The sequence below is a fragment of the Babylonia areolata genome, chromosome 4, assembly GCF_041734735.1.
Source record: "Babylonia areolata isolate BAREFJ2019XMU chromosome 4, ASM4173473v1, whole genome shotgun sequence".
Taxonomy (NCBI): domain Eukaryota; kingdom Metazoa; phylum Mollusca; class Gastropoda; order Neogastropoda; family Buccinidae; genus Babylonia; species Babylonia areolata.
The window spans coordinates 8,797,771-8,807,309 of NC_134879.1; the positions used below are offsets into that span (position 1 = coordinate 8,797,771).

Below are 9,539 nucleotides of genomic sequence, written 5' to 3' on the forward strand. Positions count from 1 at the left end.
CACACACACACACACACACACACACACACACACACACACACACACACACACACAGAGCACAGCACACACACACACAGAGCACAGCACACACACACGCACACACACATACACACACACACACAGCACACACACACACACACACACACACACACAGAGCACAGCACACACACACACACAGAGCACAGCACACACACACACACACACAGAGAAAAGGAAAGAAAAGCCACCACTGACAAAGACGTCGATGACTTGGTGGGCATCCGTGGTGTCCTTGCTGGCCTCCTGGAGGTAGAGTTTTCGCCGTGTCTCAATGGACTTGAGGTACAGCGTCACGATCTCCTCCTGACCCAACCCCGTGCTCTGCCACAGCTCGACCAGCTCGTATTCCTCGTCCCTGCACGTGCACACACATGCACGCATGCACGAACGCGAGCACACATACACACATATATGAATATATATAAAGTGCTCTCTCTCTTCTCTCTCTCTCCCACATATACACAGGTATACATATAATTATGACTATCTATCTATGTATCTATCTGACGGGCAGGATAGCCGAGTGGTTAAAGCGTTTCAATCTGAGGGTCCCAAGTTCGAATCTCTGTAACGGCGCCTGGTGGGTAAAGGGTAGAGATTTTTCCGATCTCCCAGGTCAACATATGTGCAGACCTGCTTGTGCCTGAACCTCCTTCGTGTGTATTCGCAAGCAGAAGATCAAATACGCACGTTAAAGATCCTGTAATCCATGTTATTGTTCGGTAGGTTATGGAAACAAGAACATACCCAGCCTGCACACCACCGAAAACTGAGTATGGCTGCCTGCATGGCGGGGTAAAAACGGTCCTACAGGTAGAAGCCCACTCGTGTACACACAGGTGAACGTGGGAGTTGTAGCCCACGAACGAAGAAGTAAAAGAAGTGTCTACCTATCTTATAATCGATCGATCGATCTACATCCATCTATCTACATTGCTGCATCTATATATCTATAATTATGTACCTATTTAAAGTATTGCGCGTATGTGTGTGCATGTGTGTGTACGCATGTATTTTTTTTTTTAAAGAACACAATCATATACAGATATATGCTTGCACATTAAATAAGTACATACAAATGTGGATGCATACACATATTGGCACACACGCACACACACACACATACGCATGCACGCACACACACACATGTGTTAACAACAAGAACACTGCACGCCTATCGAGGCCTACATGAACAGACGAGCGAAGACAGTGACATCCGCCAGCACATCCACCAGAGCGTCCTTGTCGCCCAGGCAACGCAGCAGCCACGTCAGCTCTGCGGCCACCCGCCCCACCGCCACGCTCTCCACCTCCACCATCACTGGGAACGACTGCAGCGACGACAGCGATGATGTTACATCATAGTGGTGATGGTGATGATGGTGATGTTGATGATGGTGATGTTGATGATGGTGATGGTGATGATGGTGATGCTGATGATGGTGATGTTGATGATGGTGATGTTGATGATGGTGATGGTGATGATGGTGATGCTGATGATGGTGATGTTGATGATGGTGATGGTGATGATGGTGATGGTGATGATGGTGATGTTGATGTTGATGATGGTGATGGTGATGATGGTGATGCTGATGATGGTGGTGGTGGTCATGATGATGAAGAAGATGATGATGGTGATGATAATGGTGGTGGTGATGGTGGTGGTGGTGATGATGGTGATGATGAAGAAGATGATGATGATGCTACTGCTGCTGCTACTGCAAGTACTACAACTACTACTGCTGCTTCTACTACTACTGGTACTACTACTACTACTACTACTAAGGATCATGATGATGATAATAATGATGATGATAATGATAATGAAGATGATAATAATAGTGTTGATGATGATGATAACATTAATGATAATGATGATGATGATGACAATGATGATGATAATAACGATCATTTTTATAATGTGTATGTATAATGTGCTCTACCTCCTTAGCACAGGGCTCATAGCGCTAACAATAAACACAACTATGGGGGGAGGAGTACCAAAATTACCAACACATGGCACTACAACCAACAGTAAGGGGCAAGACACAGGGAATGTGTCAATGACAAAGACGCACGCATGCACACACACACACACACACACACACACACACACACGCAGATACAGACACAGACCCACGCACACACATATACAGACACAGACACAGACACAGACACACACACAAGCACACACACACGTCCAAAAAAAAGCGTCATTTCATAAACATGATATTTCAAACCATAGCTGGGTTGAATGAATGATATGAGTTGCACAAAGTTTGTTTTTTGACGAGAATTTTCCTCTTTGCGCTGGCAGTTTTCTCAAGTCTATGGAATTTGCGTAAACGTAAGAGAATTCTTAACGTTAATTTTGACAAACTTGGCGCTGCAAGAGGAACAGGTGACAGTACAACAACAGACAAGACAGGTCAGAGTGACCTTTCTCTGGTTCTGGAAGTAGTGGATCATAGGACGGAGGTACTTGTCCTTATCCGCCTTGGTGCTCATGTACCGCTTGTGTACCGCCTCCTTCAGCTCTTGGAACGCCAGTCTGCCATCACACACACATTTGGGAACTGCTTCATCTGTAAGGCTTTTCAGGCCCATCGCTTGGCTTATGTGACAGACTGACAGAAGCTTACAGTTGAGCCAACAGCAAAGTGACAGCTGTGTGATCAATGGTTTCCTCACTGCAATGGGAAGTCATTTATAGCTTTGTTTTTGTGAAGGACTATGACTCTGAAATTAGGAGGCAAGATTACGCTGGCTCTTAGTGCTGCAGCCTTGGGGGTAGTTGGCCTTTGGGTACCACCCCAACGCCGACTGTCCTAAAACCCTCTTGGCCGAGAGAGTTGGGATGCAACTTGGGCAAGACATTCTCCGCTACAATCAAATTCTAGCCCAGATAATCAGGACAGCAGATGCTTCCTCTGCTGTTCTGGTGGTCATAGTCGGACACGACTGACAATCACACAAAGGGTTTCAAATCGATGGCACATTCAAAGAAAATGGGGCTCGGTTTCAATACAATCTTTCTTTGCAAAATGGACAGTTTTGACCACACTTTGAAGTTTATGAAAAGGACATTGCAATGGTGACATCCGTACCCTGAACCTAGTTAGTACTTTTCTGACATGTATGTTTTGGATTTGACATAGATAAACAGCAACAAACATCTCGTAAATGAACTGTGAACAGACATCGTACAATGCTTGGCTATGAAGAGCTGCATGCCAGTCTTCAGGACACGACACGAACAGACCACAATGGTCCAGGGATCGCTAACCTGAGCATACCACAGTGGTCCCGTGGCTTCGTGGTAATGCGCTCGGCTAGGAAGGGAGTGTGCACGGGTTCGAGTCCCACCCACCTCCACAAGACCGTGAGCAGTGGTCTGGGTGCTAGTCATTCGGCTGAGATGATAAAGCGAGGTCCCGTGTGCAGCATGCGCGTAAAAGAAACCCACGGCAACAAACGTTCTGTCCCCGGCAAAATTCTATGGGAAAAAATCCATTCTGACAGTAAAGGGGTCACGATGCAGTGTGCAAAACAAAGCAATACAGTGACACACCTGAGGAGACCAGAGTGGTCGAGGATGAAGTCCTTGATGGCGAAATAGAGCGGGGACCATGCCGCGGAGGGGATGTTGATCATGTCCTGTATCTCCGACTCCATCAGCCCCTTCTTGGCCAGTGCCAGACCGCTCATCACCTGTCACACACACACACACACACACACACACACACACACACACACACACACACACACACACCACTCATACAAACACGTGACACATGCACACAGACAGACGATTAGTGGTGACTGTCGTAGCTTTGTACAGCATTTACCTTTGGGATAATTCCAAGAGAGAGAGAGAGAGAGAGAGAGAGAGAGAGAGAGAGAGAGAGATCAGAACTCACGAGGTGTTAACTCTCTCCATACGAACGACGAAAGAGACAACGTTAACAGCGTTTCACCCCAACTACCATCATCAAAATTTTGCAAACGGAAGGCTCTTATACTGAAGAGGTGAATGTTGACAAAGAATACCACAGTTCTGACGACGGAAGCTAAATGTTGGGTCATTCAGACACCCACTGGACATCCGAGGGGTCTGTGTAGAGGAGAAGAGAGGCCTGGCCGTACTGAGTGATTTAAAAACATCAGACACAAACACACTACGCCAATCTGATACCCTGGCAGTGTCATACTATCACATGCACCAAGTCGATCGAGCAGAATAATGTCCATTAACACATCACTGGAATTTATTTTTATGCGTGTATTAAAAAAAAAAAAAGGTTGGTTATGCAAAACAACATCACCAACAACAAACAAACAGAAAATAAACAAAATCAATTTTGCTCATGTTTACACTTGAAAGTCACCGCATGGTGACGTTAATGATACCTATATAGCGCCCATCTGAGATCCAACTCACGGAGTCGTTGGCACGACCCACTACAGACCATGGTAGGGCCGACTGACTGCTGCCATTGCGCGCTCATCGCTCGTTTCCTGTGTCATTCAATCAGGTTTCAGTCACCAGTGCGCGGTGAGCGAGATGGCTGTCCGCTGGTCGTCACTCGCGATCTCTGCTGAAGCGAGTCATCGTGCTGTGCTCTTTGCTCTTTCTGTTCAACATCCTACGTGTGACCTCAGTTGTTCAACTTTTCCTGAGTGGTCGTGGAGTGAATGGCTACCTGGCTAAGACTGGGGAAGGTCAGAACGGCGGAAGGAGAGGACTGGGCCTCTTCTTCCAACACTCTGCCCTGGACACGGTGAACATGAATTCACTGCCCTGGTAACCACAAAACGGTGTGGGGCCTTGAACATCTTTAACTTCAACTGCAGGCCCGTGCTGTGTAAAACGTATTGTGTGTGTGATTGACAGACAATTCTACGAAAACCCGTGACCTACCCGAGGTACTGACCTGCTGTATCAGGGTCTTGGCGGAGCCAGAGTCTCCATTGTGGTCCTCCTCCAGACGCACCAGGAACTGCTCAAACAGCTCCGCTACGCTGTGGATCACATGGTCACATGGAATGTCTTCTGGGAACGTTTTGACCATCTCCGTCACATGTAGTGACAGGGTATAGCGCATGAAAGCTTGTATTGTGCTATGTTGTGTTGTATTTTGTTGTGTTGTCTTGTGTTACGTTGCGTTGCGTTGCATTGGATTGTGTTGTGTTGCGTTCATTGAATTGTATTATATTGTATTGTAATGTATTGCAGTGTATTGTATTGTACTATATTGTTTTGTATTTTACTGTATTGTGTCAAAGCAGATTTCTCAGTGTGAAATTTGGGCAGCAGCACCACCACTGCCACAACCATCAACTACAACTACTATTCCTACATCAAATACAGCCACCACCACCACCACCATAACCATCTGACCATCCACTACCACTCCTCCAGGCAGCACGACCAACGACATGAAGAGGAAGAGGAAGGGTAACAGGAAGGTGAAGAGGAAGGTGAAGAGGAAGGAGAAGAGGAAGGTGAAGAGGAAGAGGAAGGGGAAGAGGAAGGTGAAGAGGAAGGGGAAGAGGAAGGTGAAGAAGAGGAAAGTGAAAAGGAAGGTGAAGAGAAAGGTGAAGAAGAGGAAGGTGAAGAGGAAGGTGAAGAGGAAGGAGAAGAGGAAGGTGAAGAGGAAGGGGAAGAGGAAGAAGAAGAGGAAGGTGAAGAAGAGGAAAGTGAAAAGGAAGGTGAAGAGGAAGGTGAAGAAGAGGAAAGTGAAAAGGAAGGTGAAGAAGAAGGTGAAAAGGAAGAGGAAAGTGAAAAGGAAGGTGAAGAAGAAGAGGAAAGTGAAAAGGAAGGTGAAGAGGAAAGTGGAAAGGAAGAGGAAGGTGAAAAGGAAGGTGAAGAAGAAGAGGAAAGTGAAGAGGAGGGTGAAGAGGAAGGTGGAAAGAAAGAGGAAGGTGAAAAGGAAGAGGAAGGTGAAGAGGAAGGTGAAGAGGAAAAGGAAGGTGAAGAAGAAGAGGAAGGTGAAGAGGAGGGTGAAGAAGAAGGTGAAAAGGAAGAGGAAGGTGAAGGGGAAGAGAAAGGTGAAGAGGAAGGTGAAAAGGAAGGTGAAGAGGAAAAGGAAGGTGAAGAAGAAGAGGAAGGTGAAGAGGAGGAGGAAGGTGAAAAGTAAGGTGAAAAGGAAGAGGAAGGTGAAAAGTAAGGTGAAAAGGAAGAGGAAGAGGAAGGCGAAAAGGAAGGTGAAGAGGAAACGGAAGGTTAAAAGGAAGAGGAAGGTGAAAAGGAAGGTGAAGGAGGGCGGTGAAAAGGGAGAGGAAGTTGAAGGTGAAAAGGAAGGTGAAGAAGAAGAGGAAGAGGAAGAGGAAAAGGAAGAGGAAGGTGAAGAGGAAAGTAAAGAGGAAGAGGAAGGTGAAGATGAAGAGAAAGGTGAAAAGGAAGGTGAAGAGGAAGAGGAAAAGGAAGAGGAAGGCGAAGAAGACGGTGAAAAGGAAGAGGAAGGTTAAGAGGAAGGTGAAGAGGGAGAGGAAGGTGAAGAGGAAGGTGAAAAGGAAGGTGAAGAGGAAGGTGAAGCGGAAGAGGAAGGTGAAGTTCTTACCTGCTGCACTGAACGAGGCTGGAGATCTTGGAGTCCAACATGCGGAAGTTGCCGAACGAACAGAGTTCCTGCAACCCACAACACGCCACTGCACCAGCACATCACTTCACTTCATTGTGCTGTGCTGTGCTGTGCTGTGCTGTGCTGTGCTGTGCTGTGCTGTGCTGTGCTGTGCTGTGCTGTGCTGTGTTGTGCTGTGCTGTGTTGTGCTGTGTTGTGTTGTGTTGTGTTGTGTTTTGCTTTGGTGTGTCGTGTCGTGTCGTGTCGTGTCGTGTCGCGTCGTGTCGTGTCGTGTCGTGTGACATTGGATTACATTGTTTTCTTGTATTACATTATTTTTCTTGTCTCGCATTGGATTGCATCACATCGTATTGTCCTGTATTGCACTGTGTTGTATTGCACTGCACTGCATTGTATTTTGTCACACAATGACTGGCTCCCAGACCACCACTCACTTCAAGGACCGGTGGAGGGGGTAGGGGTTTATACAGGACTCAAACCCGTGCACACTCGCTTATCAGCCGGGCACATTGCCCCCTGGCCACAGCCAGTCTAAACACAGACCTCACTGCTATGGCCATCTTCACGTGGTTTCAATTCCACTTTCAAGGAGGTGTCAAAGCGTGCAGACTGATCCATATACGCTAAACCACATCTCCTTGAAGAAAGGGAGGAGCAGATGCTTGACCTTCACATTATTCCAAGGCGCTGATCTGGCCTGGGGTGCCCACACCGGGTTTGTGTGAAACGTTAACATGAAAGGAAATAAGATAACTGGACATGATGAACAAATCAATGATTATCCAAATGTACTGAACTATAACAAAGTGAAAGATACGTATGATAGGCAGTGTGTCCTGCTATGACCATCAGAACAGCAGAAGAGGCAAGGTAACTGCTGTCCCGACTATCTGGGCTAATTTGATTATAGCGGAGAGCGCCTTGTGTGGGTGAGTGTACCAAGAACTCACAGCTAGGGCGATATTCAGGAACAAGGGATTTTCAGCCTGTGGAGCGTCCAGAATGGTCTTCAGCTGAGAGGGTGACAGCTCCTTGCTGTGTTGCTGCAGAAAACCCTGCACACACACACACACACACACACACACACACACACACACACACACACACACACGCACACACATACACAGGCACACACACACGCGCACACACACACGCACGCAGACACACACATAGACACACTCACGCACACACAGACACACACACACCAAATAGAATGCAGATGTGCCACACTTTATTGATCTAAACATTTTTCACATACACCACGAAAGCATGCGCGTGCGCGGACACACACACACACACACACACACACACACACACACACACACACACATACACTGATTGATGAGTAAAACTTATACATTCTACAATGTCTCAAAGGCACAATTCACCGTGGCATGGTGGTTAGCGTCTCGGACTAACGGCTGGGAGGACGTAGGTTTGATTCCCAGCGGAGATGTTTGTTTTTTTTTCAGCCCGCGGCTGGTTCCTACCCAAAGATGAGTGTGCTATTGGTTAAGATGGGGAGACTGGGACCACACAGTCCAGTATCACCCACCTCACAGATGCGTCTTGGGTGTGTTGCTCAAATTTCCTGACCAACACTGCAAGTGTCTGTATCTCTCGGGTCTGGTTAATGCAGGAATATCAGTATGGAAGGAAGCGTAGAGTACAGCCTTGTCACGTAGTCCCTGGCAGCATCAGCCTCCTCCTCCACTTTGATCATCAATATATGAAAACAAATTGTTCCAGTTTCTGTAGCCTTTCACACCTGCTCTCATGGTGACCAGTTTCGACCCCCCTCCACGTACGTGCTTTGGGTGAGTCCTGTCAAGGTCGTCGGGATCGGCAGATTCATGGGAGACCCTCGCTGGAAGGGCGGGGTGGCTGTCTTCCTTCAATCCCCCCCCCTCTTTCCCCACCCCGCACCACCCCCACACACTTGTGTGCGCGCGCGCATGTGCTTACTCTGCCTGGTTCCGCGACTAAGCAGTTATTGTTGTCAGTAGGGGGCTTAGTAAGTGGTGTCCTGAGTACGTTAAATCAGAACAGGCACTACTGAACACCACTGAAGTGACTCTGCAGGATCTTCTTTGGTGTGCGGCCTCCTGGCGACCTAACCTCGATGATTCCGTGTGGACCGCCGACACTGGGACTGCGACAGACAAAACCGTGTGTGGCCATGTACGGGGGACTAGGAATGATCGGCGTGAGAATAATGCCACTGAAACCAGGCAGATGACGGGGCAGCAACAACAACAACAACATTCAAAGGCTGGGAAAGTGAGGTGGTTGAGGAAGAGACAGACAGACAGAGACAGACAGACAGACAGAGACAGACAGACAGAGACAGTCAGACAGACAGACAGAGACAGACAGACAGACAGAGACAGGACAGAGACAGTCAGACAGACAGAGACAGACAGACAGACAGACAGAGACAGTCAGACAGACAAACAGAGAGAGTCAGACAGACAGAGACAGATAGACAGACAGACAGAGACAGACAGACAGAGACAGTCAGACAGACAGACAGAGACAGACAGACAGACAGAGACAGTCAGACAGACAGACAGAGACAGACAGACAGACAGAGACAGTCAGACCAGAGACAGACAGACAGACAGAGACAGTCAGACAGACAGACAGAGACAGACAGACAGAGACAGACAGACAGAGACAGACAGACAGAGACAGACAGAGACAGTCAGACAGACAGACAGAGACAGACAGAGGACAGTCAGACAGACAGACAGACAGAGACAGACAGAGACAGTCAGACAGTCAGACAGACAGACAGAGACAGTCAGACAGACAGAGCAGACAGACAGAGACAGACAGACAGAGACAGACAGACAGACAGAGACAGTCAGACAGAGACAGACAGACAGAGACAGTCAGACAGACAGACAGACAGAG

General features: G+C 47.7%; 1 protein-coding gene across 2 annotated transcripts in view; it reads right to left on the bottom strand.

Annotated features, from left to right (window-relative positions):
• Positions 1–9,539, bottom strand: part of LOC143281558 (TPR repeat-containing protein DDB_G0287407-like) — a 47,968-nt gene that overhangs the window by 15,963 nt on the left and 22,466 nt on the right. For both annotated transcript variants that reach the window (XM_076586786.1, XM_076586785.1), the window contains exons 10-16: positions 7,574–7,678; positions 6,603–6,670; positions 4,974–5,061; positions 3,611–3,750; positions 2,479–2,590; positions 1,228–1,370; positions 235–394 (exon numbers count right to left, since the gene is read on the bottom strand). In XM_076586786.1, the coding sequence (XP_076442901.1) occupies positions 235–394; positions 1,228–1,370; positions 2,479–2,590; positions 3,611–3,750; positions 4,974–5,061; positions 6,603–6,670; positions 7,574–7,678 (816 nt within the window). The remainder of the gene's footprint in view (positions 1–234; positions 395–1,227; positions 1,371–2,478; positions 2,591–3,610; positions 3,751–4,973; positions 5,062–6,602; positions 6,671–7,573; positions 7,679–9,539) is intronic.